At 35.5% G+C, this 19,026-nt stretch overlaps 1 protein-coding gene across 1 annotated transcript in view; it reads left to right on the plus strand.

The window, feature by feature from the left end:
- LOC118266511 (G-protein coupled receptor dmsr-1) overlaps window positions 1-19,026 on the plus strand; it is an 81,617-nt gene that overhangs the window by 17,773 nt on the left and 44,818 nt on the right. Inside the window, exon 2 of the mRNA XM_035579986.2 lies at window positions 17,141-17,527. Coding sequence (XP_035435879.1) covers window positions 17,210-17,527 — 318 coding nt within the window. The 5' untranslated portion in view covers window positions 17,141-17,209. The remainder of the gene's footprint in view (window positions 1-17,140; window positions 17,528-19,026) is intronic.

Below are 19,026 nucleotides of genomic sequence, written 5' to 3' on the forward strand. Positions count from 1 at the left end.
CTCACGATTGTTTTTATAAAAAACCTACATCGACAGTTGAAATTCTATGGGACCAGTACCCTTAGTATGAGTTTGTTTTATATTTAACAAGATCGAAAAGAAACCGCGTTCGGCACTATGATTGGCGCTGGGTCTCGGTCCTCTGTATTTACTAAAAAGATTTTGTCAATCAAATATTATTAATTTTTAAATGGTGAGTTAGTTTGAATCATCGCTTGATAATATTGGCTCAACGCATCAAGCAGCCATAACTGTTATTGTTCTCATAATTAAGTTAATCTGTGTAACATCACATTAAATCACTTTTTACCTGAACGATGTTACTAACCTATTTCATTTATGATCGAATTTTGCTCAGTATTGTAAAGCATTTACTAGAAATTTCTCCAGTCACGCTATCTTCTAAAGAGGGTTTTACCTATATCAGATATTGACAACGGTATTATTAAAGATATCGAGTACTTCCAAAAGGTGCCAAATCAGGTGTTACTTATTCAAAAGGTGGTAAGAGTCGATGGAATATAATATATTTTTTGTTAGAGTATATTCGATATTTTTTTATGATGTGGAAGCAAAGCTTGTAGGTGTTCAGTTTCTTAACGATTTTTTGTGTTGTCTTTGGTTCTATACAAGCCCTTTGCCACACTTTTGCCTTACAGTACAGTAAATCTTATTAATAAGCCATTTGCTTTCTGATGAAATAATAAAAGATTAAGACTCTACACTATAGAAAATTATTTATTTAAAGAATTAATTAACATTGACATTGCACTGTCTATCAAATCAAAACGTAGAAGAAGAAAACTACAATTGTCAAAACACAAATATGTGTCTGCGCGTATTGCTATTTATTTCTATTAGGCACTAGGCATGTCTGCGTTCTTTCTAACTCCAACACTTTCTTAAATAAAAATACACGCTTTACTCACATATATTAATGGATAAAAGTTTTACTAGTTTCGAGTCACAGAGGGACTCAGACGCGGTGACGTCGCGCAGCCTATTGGTTACTTAATGTTTTCTTCTATACATATAATAAAATCGTAGAAAAGTGCTGTCTGTACATTGAAAATAAAAATAAAAAAAATAGCAGGGGTTATTGTTATGTCGATGTCGAACCCAAAAATGTAATTAACTTTTTTTTTGTCTGTTTGTCTGTTTGTCTGTTTGTCTGTTCGTCTGTGCGCGCTAATCTCAGAAACGGCTGATCCGAGTTGGATGCGGTTTTCACGAATATATTGTGGGATGCTTAAATTTACATTTAGTGTTTGTTTCATGTCAATCGGTTCATAAATAAAAAAGTTATGTCAAATTAAAGAATCACGTCGAACATTCTATGCTTATACCATTAATCTCCGCAACTATTTGACGGATTTGGTTGAAATTTGGTACAGATATAGTTTAGAACCTTAGAAAGGACATAGATATATTTTTATTTCAAAAATCAAAAAATAAAAATAAGAAATAAATTATTTATAAATAATTCTATGTCGATCGTTACACGACTTCGGTTCATGTTATTGTTTTAATTTATCGAAAAAAAGTAAATAAATAGTAAAAAGGTATGAAAAAAATAATATCAATATAATAAAACATTTAGTACAAAGAAAATGCTCTAACGGAGTATAGATAATTCTATGTCGATCGTTACACGATTTCGGTTCATGTTATTGTTTTAATTCATCGAAAAAAGTAAATAAATAGTAAAAAGGTATGAAAAAAATAATATCAATATAATGAAACTTTTAGTACAAAGAAAATGCCCGAACGGAGTATAAATAAATAATCCAAGTTGTTTTTATCCTCGATAGATGGCGTTGGGATCGAAATAGATCGCGCTATGGTTTCGTTACATTCATTTGGTTGGGTATCGGCCGAGCGCTTCGGTACTATCGTAGAAAAAGTGTATTATCAGTCGTATGATTATTTGTCTGTAGTGGTCCTGCTGTTTCATATATTCTAAATTGGTTTCGTTGTATTTGTCAATTAATAAGTTTATTTGTTGGGTTTTCCTGGTTTTTTGGTTAAACTATTAAACGTAGGTTTAGTTTGATATCAATTATTAGTAGTTAGTTTTTTTAATAAAATTGTAAGTCTAATTTTTTTTTTAATTAGATTAGATTTAAGTCGTTTCTTTTAAATTATTTAGTTTAAGCTTGGTTATTATAGCATAGAGGATAGGTTGTAATATAGTTTCTTTTTTAATTGTTATAAATTCGTAATTCGTAGCTTTCTTTAGTTTTAAGTTAGTTTAAGTCCGTTTTTAAACTATTTTTTCAATGCCCTAAGTGAGTATACATCTATTAAATTCAAACGCAGAGCTCATTATGTTGATTTTTGAAGAGTTCCCTGGAATATCTTCCACATCTCATTTTTGAAGAGATCCCGCGAGATCGGGAACTATGTGGTTAAAACCAAAAATTTGCCGGAAGTCACTATTCCACGCGAACGAAGTCGCGGGCAAAAGCTAGTTATCTAATAAATTTTGCTCTTGAAATCTTTATAAATAAATGTAATGTTGGGATCCTTTCTGTCTAAAAGTTCGCCACAGTACAATATTATACACAAAAGATAGAAAAAATTAAGACATAGGTAAGACCTAACCTTTACCTTTAACCTGTACCTCTGTACTTATATAAAATAACTTGACGGCTCACATATCTTTCACACTTTTTTCACTGGTGACATTTTTATAAAACAAAATAAAGAATATATATACACATTCAAAGAAATGTTAAAAAATAATCGAAATGACTTAAAAATAACTTATTTACTACATTTTTATAAATAAAACTAAAAGTACCTTTAGCGGCAACGAATGGTTATTAAAGCCAAAAATATTTACTTCAAAATCGATGTAGTTATGAAAACATCAGAAGTAAATTCCTTTGAAGTAAGTTTCATTACAATTTTTATTGAAAATCTAAAGTTTCGATTCTGTAGGTACTTCGGAAAATTATTACTGTTTTATATATTTCAGGTCTATATATAAAATGTTATATCTAGCTATTGAAACTATATCTATACAACTTCTTTTTTAAACATGTACTTACAATAATAATTATGATCCCGACAAAGTTACATAGGTATAGTAGCCGGTTACCCAGTCACCACACCAGCCACACTTTCAATGTGCAGTAAAAGATTCAATCTCTAGCAATTACGTGCGTGAAAATACATAAAGAAGATCCACAAAATTAATTAAAACCCACAGATGGGGCCCAGTAGGGCTGATACACGGAAAACGTCACGGGTTACCGGGGCTTCGGCTCGTAGAGCAGGAGTTGGAACGGGGTGGAATTAGTCAGTAACAGTCTCATCTTACCTCACCCCACGCGTGAGTCATTCGATAATTCTCTAAAATCCCCTCATAAAAAAACATATTAAAACGAAATTGAATTGCTTTAAAGAACTATAACTTAAGGTAGCAAAGTATAAAATAACTTCATAGATATCACATGTACACACACAACATCACGTCTTTTATCCACGAAGGGGTAGGCAGAGGTACCCATTACGGCACGTAATGCCGCTATACAATGTACACCCAGTTTTCACCACTTGTGTTATAAATCCCATGAGGTGAGCCTATTGCCATATGATTTGCACAATTCCAGACTCCGTGCTACTACTGAGAAATTTTCGGAAAACCGAAAAAAGCCCAGCAATACTTTGCCTGACCCAGGAATCGAACCCGAGACCCCTTGTCCGGCAGTCGCACATGCGACCACTCAACCAACGAGGCAGTCATATCACATGTAACATCTAACAAATTTTACAAAAACATTTTTCTTCCATTCAATGTTCCCGAGAAATCGGGAACTCTGACAATGAAATACAAACAGAGCACTCCTAACTAGTTAAGTACCTACATTAGATCTAGAACCTAGACTGAAATAAAGTGTATTCCTAACAAGGTTACAATACAGTGCAATTTCCTTGGAACTTTTAAACAAATACGTTGTAGTGGTTCCTTTAATGTTATGTCGAGTGCAGTATTATGACTATTATCTTGTTTTAGTAGTTTGTTTTTTTTTTAGTTTTTTTATGGAATAGGGGGCAAACGAGCAGACTTGTCACCTAATGGTAAGCGATCAGCGTCGTCCATGGACCGCCTACAATACCAGAGGGGTCACATGTGCGTTGCCGGCCTTGAGGTGTCAGTTAATTATGATATTTCAAGTTTTTTAGGTTATTGGTGCTTTTTCATCAGAGATGTGCTATGCTACGTTACTGTAGATATGCATTTGGTATCTATCAATCATATTCATTGGTACACATAGCTTAGCACTGGTGGAAACGGATTCAACTAAGATATTATTTTTATATCGACGTATGCTATCGATACATCACATATTCGAGCTACGCATCATCGATTTTAAGGCGGCTCATCTTCATAGCACATCTTACGCGCACTGCTACATAGCTTAGTATTAGTGGAAACGGTCACATAGTGTTTAATTATATACTCGCAGCATAGCTACATAGCACATCTCTGCACCCTAAAGCTCTCGTTTATGCAAGTGCTTGGATTTTCGTATAGTTTATAGTCTTTGTTGTTTATCACCGGTTTCTATAAAGTTCTGATGTAGCTCCGGTTGAGCTGAAGCATAGCTCTACCACACTTAAATAATGTCAATCTATACATATAATAAAATCGTAGAAAAGTGCTGTCTGTACATTGAAAATAAAAATAAAAAAAATAGCAGGGGTTATTGTTATGTCGATGTCGAACCCAAAAATGTAATTAACTTTTTTTTTGTCTGTTTGTCTGTTTGTCTGTTTGTCTGTTTGTCTGTTTGTCTGTTCGTCTGTGCGCGCTAATCTCAGAAACGGCTGATCCGAGTTGGATGCGGTTTTCACGAATATATTGTGGAATGCTTAAGTTTACATTTAGTGTTTGTTTCATGTCAATCGGTTCATAAATAAAAAAGTTATGTCAAATTAAAGAATCACGTCGAACATTCTATGGTTATACCATTAATCTCCGCAACTATTTGACGGATTTGGTTGAAATTTGGTACAGATATAGTTTTGAACCTTAGAAAGGACATAGGATAGTTTTTATTTGTTTTCTATCGTTTTTATTATTAGTATTTGTTGGGTATCGGCCGAGCGCTTCGGTACTGTTGTGGAAATAGTGTACTATAAGTCGTATGATTATTTGTCTGCAGTGGTCCTGCTGTTTCGTATATTCTAAATTGGTTTCGTTGTATTTGTCTATTAAAAAGTTTATTTGTTGGGTTTTCCTGGTTAAATTATTTAACGTAGGTTTAGTTTGATATCGATTATTAGTAGTTACTGTAGTTAGTTTGTTTAATAAAATTGTAAGTCTATAATTTATAAATTAATTGGATTTAAGTCGTTTCTTTTAAATTATTTAGTTTAAGCTTGGTTTGGCTTGGTATTATAGCATTGAGGATAGGTTGTAATATAATTTCTTTTTTAATTGTTATAAATTCGTAATTCGTAGCTTTCTTTAATTCTTTAGTTTTAAGTTAGTTTTCATCTTAAGTTCGGAAAGATTATAATATTTCTTTAGTTTAAGTCCGTTTTTAAACTATTTTTTCAATGCCCTAAGTGAGTATACATCTATTAAATTCAAACGCAGAGCTCATTATGTTGATTTTTGAGGAGTTCCCTAGAATATTTTCCACATCTCATTTTTGAAGAGATCCCGCGAAATCGGGAACATTGTGGTTAAAACCAAAAATTTGCCGGAAGTCACTATTCCACACGAACGAAGTCGCAGGCTATAATAAATCTGTAGAAGGGTCAATTCTGTTCATTGAAAATATAGAAAAAATAAATAGCAGGGTGTTACTGGGTCGATACCAAACCCAAATATGTGATTAATATTTTTTTGTCTGTCTGTCTATATATGTTCAGGCATCACGTGAAAACTAACGGTTTGATTTCGATGAAACTTGGTATAATTAACTTATTATCCTGGACATAAAATAGGTTACTTTTTATCCTGGAAAAATACGTAGAAAAAATTCTTTATTTTTCAGTTTTATTCTGCTCAACAGCAGTAGCTCAATAGAGGGATCTCCTTAATTATTATGGGCCTTGCCGTATTTGGGTCCAATAGATATTTATAAGATGTCATTTTCACAGTTACTCAAAATGGAGAAATAAAACTTCCACGCGAAGACCGACATCCGCGCGGACGGAGTCGCGGGCAGAAGCTAGTATAATAATATCTACAGGTACTTTACAAAACAATATATTCTCAACAACATTGTTATCGTCTTAATGGCCATAATATTCATTCGTTAACAAAAGGAGACGCCCACATACCTCGTGCCACAGACATACACAATTAAGATTTAATATTATTTACTTATACAGTGCGATATTGTCCTCTACATAAACAGTATTATTCACCTGAAATTGAGACTAATTTGATTCAAAAACGAGACTATGTGGGACGTTGTTATAGTCTTGAAATACTGCTTAAGTGTTTTTGTATTTTTAATGAAAGTACATACTTTTAGAATAGATAAGTAAGGACTCAGTACTTTACATATCAAATACAATATAACTTTTGTATCTTTTGATATGAAAATACTACTGCCTCCACAGACTGCCTCGTTGTTCGAGTGGTTGCAAGTGCGACTGCTGAACAAAGGGTTTTTGGGTTCGATTCCCGGGTCGGGCAAAGTATAACTGGGCTTCTTAGTAGTAGCACGGTGTCTGGACATGTGTCCGGTATATGTCAATAGGCTCATCCCCTATTACATGGGACTTAATCATAAATTGTGAAAAGTGGGTGTACATTGTACAGCGGCATTACGTGCCATAATGTACACCTCTGTCTACCCCTTCGGGGATAAAGGGCGTGACGATATAATAAAAAAAAATGATTCTAAATTGAGACTATAAGGGACGTAGTTATAGTCTGAAATACTGCTTAAGTGTTTTGTTTTTTTAATGAAGGTATTTTCAGAATAGATAAGTAAGAAGTTCTTACTAAGAACTCATATCAAAAACAATGTATCTTTTATATCTCATGATATGAAAATATCATATATTTAGGTACATAATATCAGTTAATATTTTTTGTAAATATAAGGTTTAATATCATAATATTTATTTTTCTTCAGGACAAAACAATTGTGAAACTTTATCTATACGAAGCTCTGTTTTGTCTGTGTTTATTTTGAAACGGACTATAGGTTTACAAATACTGCCCACACACCTACGTCCCAAAGAACTTTTTGTGTATTATTACTTAATATTTCATTTTATATACGGTACCTACTTAAATTATTATTAGACAAAATCATTTACACTTATGTTCACAAGTTGGAAATCACTAGAAAAACACCAAACTTACAATAAAAAACTCAGCTTAAAGGAGACTGAATTAATTTCAATTATTTAGGTTTTGTAGGTAGGTATTGTTTTACAGATGGGGCTCAATAGGACAGATGGGGCCCAGTGTGGCTGATGCCTGACTGCCCGGAGCTGTGAACTACCTAGCGGGTTTATCAGAACTCCGGCTCAAAAAAGGCAGGAACGGGGTGGTTTTTAGTCAATAAGAGTCTGAGACTCCTTCGCGCCTCGTCCAAAGCGGGAGAAGTCATTGGATGAAAAAAAAACATGTAGCTTTTCAACAGTGCAGAATTATTTAAGTTAAAAAATTTTGCTTCTTCACTTTACTGTATTTATTTTGGCATAAGGTCAAGAATAGACGGACGTGATCAATATCTACGCAAATATTTGTAGCAAATAATTGCAGTGTGAAAAAAATATCAAAAGAAATGGAAATTGCAAAAGGTATTTTTGCTTACTGCGTAGGAGTGGCTCAGCGGGCGAGTATCGACGAACAGATGTTTCAGTTAATAGCTAATAAAATCCCCAACGATCGCCGTAATGGCTAAACTGAGGTACTTACAACAAACATTTTTCTTAAGATACTTGTATATAGACATAATAAAACATTCAGAGACTATCGACTTTTACACAGAACAAAGGGAAACTACTACTTGTAGTAAAGACATGTCTAAAATATAGTTTGACGTGGGTTAAGTCACAATATTTACTCTCGAAAGTATATATTTCGATCAAAGGAAATCTAGAAGTGATAAGAGACGTCTGTCACACAAAGCTGTCGTGAGAACATCTTAGAAAACACAGAATTCGCAAAAAGCTTAAAATCTTACACGTTTACTTACAAGTTTTTGTGTTTATACAAATTTATAATTTTATTAATACATTTTTTTCTCAATCAAAAAATAATAATAAATAGATTGTACAGAAAACCAATTAAAAATGTTTATGTACAAAATCATTCGATTCATTAAATACACAGTTAATTAGAATATAAGGGGTATTGTATTCTGTGACTTTTCGAGGATGACCTTAACCATAATTCGTAATCCCAATCATGGGAGTTACATATTTGAAGAAATATAATACGACACTTAAAAGGTATTTATGGCAATGGGTTCATAAATAAGGGCTTTTAACAAAATAAAATAGGTACAATTGCCATACATTAAGCAACCTTATCTATTCCTCTTTGGAATAAAAAAAAAGTGTAATTAACGAGTTCACATTAAAACAGAAGCGCAAAAAAGTGTTGACAGCGATTGAAATTTTTGCCCACACGCAGTCAAGTCATTTCAGATAGACATCACAATATATTCTTGGCTATTCGACATCTGAGCAGTAAATCAAAGCATATTCCTAGAAACGATGATTCATCGAATACAGAACGTAATACCGATATAGACAGTAGCTGTCATCCACAGATTTACCCGCGACATAAACGTATGGGTGGCATTTATTAAGAAACAAGAGAATAGGATGACTTAGAAACATAGTGGTGCCATCTATGTAACATGTAAGTGGAGAACTGTGAGTTGCTTTACGTGTTTTCTTATGTAGAAAGATGCAAAAATATTAATTTAATAATTTTTCATAATATTATCTGACATGTTTTTTTTTGAGGGGGAAAATCATCCAATTACTACTCCCGCCTTGGGTGAGGCGAGAGGGAGTGTCAGACTCTTACTGACTAAAAACCACTCCTGCTTTTCGAGCCGGAGCCCCGGTAAACCCGTTAGGTAGTCCGCAGCTGCGGATATTATGTGACGTGTAAAAGCGCTCTTTCGTATTAAAAAAAAAGCATTTATCTTTCACCATCAGTTACTTAAAAGTGTTTGGACTAAATGTTACATCAATCCGTCAATTTTGATATGAAAGTAGAACAAACAAACAAACACTCGTTTATGAACACTATCAAAGAATTCATCGAAGATTCAGAAGACAAGGCCAAATGACTATTTCTATGCAGACAGGGTCACAAGCAATAACTAGTATTCGTCATATGTTTATATACCCTGAAATTGCACCGCCGGCATTGATCGAAAGGTCTTCATGAATACAGAGTTAGAAACAAGCAAATAGAATGAATATCATTTGCTTTGCTCTCTTTGAATTATAATGAGAAAATGAATTATTGTCGTCATACTGAAGATAATAAATTCATTGGTTTCTGAATGAATTGTGGTGCAGTTGTTTATCTACTAGAGATAATAAGTTAATATTGTTGTTAATCGGACATTCATATTCAATACATCATTAAGGAACTACCAGACATTGAATTGTCATTAAAATGATTATGTTTTTCGGTTTTCTCACGTAATTATTTGACGAGGAACTCGACTACTTTCAAGTTATGCTATCGGCTCATATTTATGAGCAGCATTCTGCGATACAACGCGGCGACTATCGCGCTGCTACTCTGGTTTACAACTATGTAGTCGAGTTCCTCGTCAAATAATTACGTCAGTAAGTCGAAAAACATAATAATTAATTTGACGAAAGTTTATGATATGGTCATTAAAATCGTTTCATTTATTTATTTTGCTGCCTGAATATGCGTTCGAAAATATTTGCTTACCTCGTTGTCGTGTCGAGGATAATTTTCGCAACCTTTTATGTTTGTTAAACATGTTTGTTTTAATGTACGGACATTTATTTGCAGAATTAAAGCACGATAGTCTCATATTAAAACACGATATTTATTTTATTACAGCTTTAATAAGGAATTGATTGAAAATATGAGAAGACGAAACTGTGTTGATTCGAAGAACTGGAAGTAATTACTGCGATGTAATTATGGTTCTGATTAATCCTGAGTCGATGACGGGTAGTCCGAGACATGATGTTATGTTATATTAACAACGAATTTATCATTATCGGCCAAAATATTTATATTTATTCAGCCAGAAGCAATCAGAGCAAGGAATTCTGGAATTTATCTCGGTGTCTTAATATGATTTTACTTAAGACGGCCCACCAGATGGTAAATGGTTACCGTAGTCTATAAACGCTAGCTACACTTGGGGCATTACATGCGATTTGCCGTCCTAAGAAACCTATTTACTTCCTTCTTGAAGACCCCATATTGTAAACTACCGGGAAAACCTCGGCGAATTAAATTATTGAATTATTTACAAAATCGTATTTAAAACATTCATACTTAAGTGCTCTACCAGGTAGAGCAAAGATGTGCTAGAGGCGGATTTGAGACAGTTTCAAGTTATTAATTGGCGAGAAATTGTCAAGAACCACGAGAAATGGTGAAATCTCGTATCAGAGGCACTTTGGGTAGCTGTGTATTGTGTTTTGTGACACTGACAATGGTCTTCACCCCCATTAGATGGGACTTACAAAATAAAAGAAAGAAATAAATAAAAGAAAATAGTGGCACAGTTATTCATGTGTGGCCATCTGACCTCATAAAATTTTTCCTATGGCCGGCAGTATTTGTGACTTATCTAGTGTTGTGTTTATGCAACGCTGATCGCTTACCATTAGGTGATTCGTCAGATTGTTTGACTTAATTGTATACAAGTACGATTTGCAAAATTAACGGTATGATCTATTCCCGAAGATATTTTTTAGTAATTGCGGGGTTTAGGTATTACGCGACACACGACGCGGCCACTATCGCGCTCTTACTCTAACGTATGTCTAATGAGTAAGCCGATAACATTATAATAAAGTTAGTATATCTCACGAAAGTTATAATAAAACTTATCTAGTTGTTTCACATAGGTAAATGTTACAGGTTAATTTTGAAAACCAATCCGTCCACAAATAATTATCGCAATGCATACGTATTTACGAATGTAGGTACACCGTCAATTTAAGGGCGGTTTGTCTGTCAGTCTTCAAAAGAAATGAAAAACCTCATTTCAATTTGAATGATTTTATTCCAAAACCACATTTTTATATTCAGCTTTTCCTACTTAATTGGGAATGAATCCATTCATTTGGAATACGAGTATGACTGGAATTTTGAGCTTAATTTATTATGCCAATAATATCTGTAAAGATCAAAATGTACAGGACGATAAGATAACGTATTATGGGACTAACGTAGCCTATTAGTTAAAAGCCTCCTAAAATAAAATAGAATAAAAAAAGTTTAATGATTGGCAATGTACTTTTGATAAAAACACGTGTTTATTAAAATGCTATGTATATTTGATAGACTGTCTTGTTTACTTACAAAGTCTTTTATTTATATAATTTATAATTCATATTATTGTCTTATATAAGACTTATAATTTAAATAATTCATCAGTACGTAATAGGTTAGTTATTATTTGCAGACAAACAGCGCTATGAAAATGCCGCCGCAAAGTAGCAGTGCGCGGAAGATGCGCAGCTCGAGTATGCGATGTATCAATAGTAGGGAATTCATAACACGCATCCATAGCACACATTTTTCTATTTAAAAACTTAACTTAGCTTAGCTGAGTCCGTTTTTACAAGTGCTAAGCTATGTGTACCAATGAATATGATTGGTGGAAGCCAATCGCATCCACAGCAACGTAGCGTAGCACATCTTTGGTAGAAAAGCACCCTCAGTCCTCCTTCAATAAATACGATTCCAAGAATTTTCATTTGACGACATATTAAAATATAGATCAAATCTAAACCCATTTTATCGCAACAATAATTCAATAGGACGTGTTCGTCTCGATCTAGTTCAAGTTTCCGAATACGTTAAATCCTCTTACCTTCGAATTTCGGTTTCATTTCGGTTTATCTGCTTCAAATCGGACTATTCTGATTGAATTCTAAAATGTTTTGTAAATCGCGTGACTGTAAGTGCTGTTTGTTTAACAAGCTAGGTTTCATCACCATGGCGAATATTGCCATGTCCATATTTAGCGTCATTCCTTTATTATGGTGGGAGCGTCCCTTTATTATCTTAGGGTCATTATACTGTCATATAATGTTGTTAGGCGACATTGTTAATGTATACGTACTTCCTCAATAGTGTCAGTTATAATTAACGTGAAGTCAATGCGCTACCTTAGGAACACAAAGTAGATTGAAAAATGTGTTATATAAAAGTATTATTGTCAATTATCTAAGTTAGCAATAGACAGACGATTAGACTGCCTCGTTGGTCGAGTGATCGCAAGGGCGACTGTAAGGGTTTTGACGAAAATTTCCCATTAATAGCACGGAGTTTGCAAATATGCCCAGTATATGACAATAGGCTCACCCCGTCTTACATGGGGCTTATAAGACAGATTGTAAAAAGTGGGTGAACTTTGTATAGCGGTAATACGTGTCGTAATGTGCACCTCTATCTACTCCTTCTGGAATAAAAGGCGTGACTTTGTTGAATTGACAGCAGTTAGTGTATATTACTTAACACAGAACTTGTAAAATAGACCTAACTAAAAGAAGTTAAGGAAATATTTTGCGCGTCAACCACGCTTTATTACCTGAAGGCCAAAAATACAGTTTAACGACAACAAACTGATAGGTCAAAACCAAATCTTTTAGCAGGAAATTCCCTGTTGTCTTTTAATCTCATCCCTCTTTCTATCCAATGTAAGAACACCCAAAATTGTCCAGTAAATTACTTAAACAAATATAGGAAGACCGCATTGTGTAAATACAAGTTCCCAGAAACATGAACAAGTGGTATCGTTGTCAGTTTGTCCGTGAATTCGACCGCAGTGAGTTTAGACGTACTAAATGTGAAGTGGATCGAAATAATAGAAAGTGGACAGACGTGTCCTTTCCAAGAAATACAAACGTGAAACACATTTTGAAACCAAAACTAAGTACCAAGGAGAAAAAGGCATGAAGGGATTATTTTGTTATACATTTGTTGGATGTTAAAATAGCTTAAGGAGCTTTGCAAGAATTTGATAGTATCGTTTATCGAATACCTAGTCACAAGTAAGATTATCGAGCAAGAAGAAGTCGGATAAAGTGTTGGACTATTATTACAACCGGGCTTTGTGTGTCATTTCAATGATACATACAGTGGTGGTAAAATATGAGAATATTTTTAAACCACTCATCGAGTGACACTTTTGTGGAATGATGTTTTGCAGGAAAATCTCTATAAGTTATTTCATTTTAAAGAACGTTTCTTCTTTCTATAGGCCTTTTCCTAAATAGTTTTAAAGTCAGCATTAATTCTTACCGAGATTTACGGTTAACGGGGGCAAAACCTCTAAAGGCACCTAGCTTTTTGGGAAAACGCTATGCTGTGTGGAATTTCCACCTCCCTAAAACCACCCGGTGGCCTAAAGCACCTGAAGGAGGCACCGGGTTCTCATAGTAGACCCACTGCGGAGCCCTGTCTGTATCATGATATAGAATAAATTTGGTCTGCTAGATTTTTACATGAAATGACCATCATCTGCCGTCCACGACCTACAAAAAGTGCTAACACATTATTAGTCATATGAATGAGATTAACATAACTGTAGAAACATAAATAGTAGAATTAAAACATTATTGTATTAAGTTCTAAGCACTATCTTGAGAATCCCGAAACAAACAGAAGAGTATTTGGAAATGCTATAATTAATTATAACGATACCCGAAACGAAACTGATGACTGTTTAGTTGGCAAATTGTTTGTACGTAAAACAAGAGTTTAATTGAATTGTTTGTAGTGCCTATGTAGGCAGTTATATAGAAGTGTACAGCGGTAAACATTGAGGCCAAACTGTATTCTTGTTTACGAGTGTGATCGATCGAATGTTGCCCAAATAGACGGTGGTGGTTTAGGGAACAGAGAGTAAAGTTCCCTAAGCAAAGGAGGATCCTCCGACCAGGCGAGGTGATCATGCCTGGCGGGCTTTCTGCCCAACTGTTGTTCGTTGGGATTTTCTATCCGTCTTAATTCGCATGTAAACTTCGTATGTGCGATGCAGGATATTTATGACGTCATCCGTTGATTTGCTCGTCGATAGTCTATGTGCAACTTCTGTCATCTGTCACTTGTTACTTGTCAGAGTGTCGCCACATCACTCCCCCCCAAGACCGGAGGTCGATCCTGTTGAGACGGCTGTCGATGCTTGAGATGAGCGGTGCCAGAGCCAGTGTAGAATGTCCCTAGTTCCAGTGAGTCGGAACTGTGCCGCTGAATGCCCAGTGAGTCGGGTGAGCGGTGCAGGGTGATACTCCAGTGAGTCGGAGTAGTGAAGCTCGCAGTGTCCCACGGTGAGTCGGGGAATTGATGCTGCGAGGGTAGGTGCGTAGTGGCTGGCGTCTGCGTTGACGGGAGGAAGACGTCCTCAGACCGTGTGCAGAGTGCTGTGCCTAGACGCTGATGAGGCCGTAGGGAAGAACCAGGCTGCATATCTTCGATGTAGCGTGTGGTGGTCCCTGATGAGGCCGAGGATGCTGGTTGGCTGCGACTTGATTACCGCTCAGCGGAGAAGTGATGGGTGAGGGAGATGGCGATGAGGATGACGGTGCTGATCTGCTCCGTGAAGGTTGCTTTCAATCACGTCGGGGGTCACCACTTTAGGGAACAGAGAGTAAAGTTCCCTAAGAAAAGGAGGATCCTCCGACCAGGCGAGGTGATCAGCCTGGCGGGCTTTCTGCCCAACTGTTGTTCGTTGGGATTTTCTATCCGTCTTAATTCGCATGTAAACTTCGTATGTGCGATGCAGGATATTTATGACGTCATCCGTTGATTTGCTCGTCGATAGTCTATGTGCAACTTCTGTCATCTGTCACTTGTTACTTGTCAGAGTGTCGCCACAGTGGTATTATTTTTACATACGTAATAGGCTTTTTCTAGTATTTTTTTTATTTTTGCTAGATGTAGGTTTTGCCCATCATTTAGGCCTGTCTATTTAGTAAGTGTGGGAGAACCATTCGGTACGAATAGGCCGGATTGACCGGAGTGATACCACAGCCTCATAAAAAACCGACGTGAAACAACGCTTGCGTTGTGTGAGTGGTTACCGGAGGCCCAATTTCCTTGTCTTCAACAAATCCTCAATTCCCCAACAACCCTTAAATTACTTACCCCCAAAAGGCCGGCAACGCACTTATAACGCCGCTGGTGTTTCGGGTGTCCATGGGGGCGGCGGCGATTGCTTACCGTCAGGTGATCCATCTGCCTTAAAATAAAAAAAAAAGATGTGCTATGTAGCTGTGGATGCGTTTGGCTTCCACTCATCATTCATTGGTACACATAGCTTAGGTAAACATAGCTTAGTACGAATATCTGTTGGAAATAGATATTACTTTTACTACGAATATCTATTTCCAAAATAATCCTGTATATTCTGTATTTTTTTGGAAAAGCGTTTTATTCATCACATAACAAACAAAAGCAATGGAGTGTGAAACTTGATTCGTATGTAGGTAAACAACTACACATCAAACTACACACCCAGTATAAACTGACCTTTGGATCTGTGGAGACATCATATAAAGCGAGACCATGATAAATTGGATGGTATGTCTTGTACTATGGCTTACGTACCCCAAAATGTTTTTAGGAGAATCTTTTTTGCGCGTCCATTTCGTCTAGTGTACCACTCACTTTTATGGGTAACGCAATAATATCTTTTTCTGACCTGCTCTAGTTCTCTTAGACAAAATTGGTGATCTTAGGAACTTTTTAGATAGATATCTACTCCCTTTGAGCTAATGTAAGGACTAAGCTACGGTAGGCACTAAGGAATAATAGGGTGCTGTTTGATCTAAGAAATGGTAACATTTATTTATTTATTCTCATCGATTTCATAAAATTTCTAACCTAATTAAATTATCTTACTTCCGTACTCAGGGACATTTAATGTTTATTTAACCCTGTTAGATACAAAATCGTTACTGAGGAATAGTTTAATCATTAAATTACTCTGAGTACGGCAGTCAGTACCTACTTATCATAATTATATAGGATGCCTCGTTGTCACGCGCCAGAATATAAATTGACGTATTCAATAAATTTTTTATAAGTTATCTAGAATTCGTGTACTTCAATTTGCTTAGGATAAATAAGTAATTTTTGTCGATATTTTCTTTTATGACTAGAAATAACGTGATTAAAGAAAAAATATTATATAAGATAAGGTTGGTTATTTCCAAAAGTATTTTAATAAAACTGAAGAGTTTTGTTTGACTGATCTAATCTCAGGAAAGGTCTATGATAAAATATCGGCTCTCTAATATCCTTTACTCAATATCGTCACTCCTTTTATCCCCGAAGGCGCAGCTAAAAATGCACATTACGACACTTAATGCCACTGTATAATGTACACAAATTTTCACCATTTGTGTTATAAGTCCCATGTAATAGGGGGTGAATCTATTGCCATATACTGAGCACAATTCCAGACTTCGTGTTACTACTGAGAAATTTTCGAAAAACCGAAAAATTCCCAATACTTTGTCCGAACCCGAGACCCCTTGCCAGACCTTTAATATGCTTTCCTAGGAATCTATGTATATTGGCTTTAACAATAAAGCAAGGGAAACCACGACGAAAAGCTAGGTACCAATAACGATAAAACGGAGAAAACTCATCTCAACATTGTTATAAAACACACCAGAGGCAATGAAGGTAAAATTACAACTCAAGCTCACTATAAAATTTCTTTATAACCCACGTAACTGCTCTCATCACGGTATCAAAACGGAAGGTTATTCCACCCCTTTGAAAACAAAGTTATGTGTACCGTACAATACATAAACATTAACAATGTTTCATCCTACGAAGGTTTCACAGTACAAGCAAATGTAAGAACATACAAATATGTAGGTCACATTAAAGCCAAACCATCAATTAAATGAAAATGACTTCGTTGAATTCTAAAACACATATTTGTTACAGGAAATTGAAGAGAAGCCATAGAAAGACCAAGCAGTGAAGTATGAAGCTGGTACAAGTGATATCAAGAAAATGAACGAAGATGACACATCAAATATTACACAGACGCTGACGAATTTATTCGAAGAGATGTTACTAGAGACAGAAATGTCCGGTGAGAACCGGAGTAGTCTGGATTTTGCGCAGTTCTTATCAGCTTTGAGGGTGCAGAATACAAAGAACAGTTCAGTTGAGACTTTCGATTTTGGCACGCTGGTGAAGATAGTGGATGGATGGAGGTCCCGGTGGAACCTGACGAGGCCTATAGAACCAGCATGCACGTACTGCGAAGGGAACTTTAGAGACATCATCCTCGCTTACAACAGCATCCATGGCTACCTCAGCCTCATTGTAAGTATGACTATCGTTTTTAATACCAAACCAAGCCATACTCCTATTATAAACTGGCTTCTAAATTTAGCAAACGACTGTGGAATATAAGGTCATATTATGTGATGTGTACTTACATATAATTTTATGCCTCTTTTCCAAACATTTGTTTGCTTAAACAGGCTCGCCAATTGTTATGTCAAGCGTGAAAGGGATCTCACCATATTGTTGGTTATATTATTTTCCCACGGTACGAGAGGAAATCGTCTTATTTATTTAAGTAGTATTAGCTCCGTTATCCCGACTACAATCTTTTTCGAGTTTGTGTGTTGGGTTGTACAAAATGTTCAGTAGATTGTCTGTTCGATTGGAAAAAGCTTTTTATCTTATATTCTTACAAGTGCATCGCTGTTCTGAAGAAACTGGGGATGTTTTCTTTGAACACTCTTTTGTTATAAGAAAGGTGTGCAAATGTTTACGCTTTTCTATTGAGCTGCTAAGAAAACATTCAACGATATCTAGAAAATGCAATGGAATTGAATGTGAACGAAAAATACTAGTTAAGCTTGTATTTAGTTCCTTTGCACATATTTTAGAAAACACGATGTCCGACCACATGTGCGCATCCAATTAGGAACTTGATCTTTTTTTGTTTTTTTTTTTTTTGAGGGGGGAAAATCATCCAATGTCTTCTCCCGCCTTGGGTGAGGCGGGAGAGAGTGTCAGACTCTTACTGACTAAAAACCACCCCGTTCCTTCTCCTGCTTTGAGCCGGAGCCCCGGTAACCTTTTACGTTGTCCGCAGCTCCGGAGGAACTTGATCTTGATTTCTATTCCCAAGCGAATTATTTTCTTCAAATTTACTTAACTTTTACTTAACTACTCTATGTATGAGTAAATTAAATAAAAACCAGTATTAATTATTATTTTACACACGACCTGGTGATTGTCACGGAATGCTGCTCATGAGTGCATCTAGCATGCCTTGAAACTAGTCGAATTCCTCGTCAAACAGTTACAAGAATAAGAAATCAGTATAACTAAAAATGTATTTGTAAGCGCATAAGTCGTGAATGACTTCGCCAAATTAGACAAATCTTTGTTGTTTTATTGTATAATGCGAGCCAAGCGAAACTAAAAAAAAACATTGTTTTAGTTTTGCCCTCAACAAAACGTCACTTTATCTCTATACTGTAACTCAGTACGTATGTATGTACATATACAACGTGTAACAAAATACCCATATACATCAAGAAGCCCTGATGAATACATGTTGAATAGAGTCTCTACAAGAAGCTTCAGCTTAAAATACGTTTAAAAAAAATAGTACCAAATACTTTGTATCGCATAGTTCTTGATTTCAAATCATACAAACGTGTCACAACGCTACAGGGGTCACTCGCTAATATTATGAAACATTATTTTTGTCAATCTGATCGCCTAGTACCTGTCTACCCAATTTTGATTCGCGCCCCGGCGTGATTTGAAAAATTCATAACTTGGTACCATGTAAACATGAG

This window comes from Spodoptera frugiperda, chromosome 7, assembly GCF_023101765.2.
Source record: "Spodoptera frugiperda isolate SF20-4 chromosome 7, AGI-APGP_CSIRO_Sfru_2.0, whole genome shotgun sequence".
Lineage (NCBI taxonomy): Eukaryota > Metazoa > Arthropoda > Insecta > Lepidoptera > Noctuidae > Spodoptera > Spodoptera frugiperda.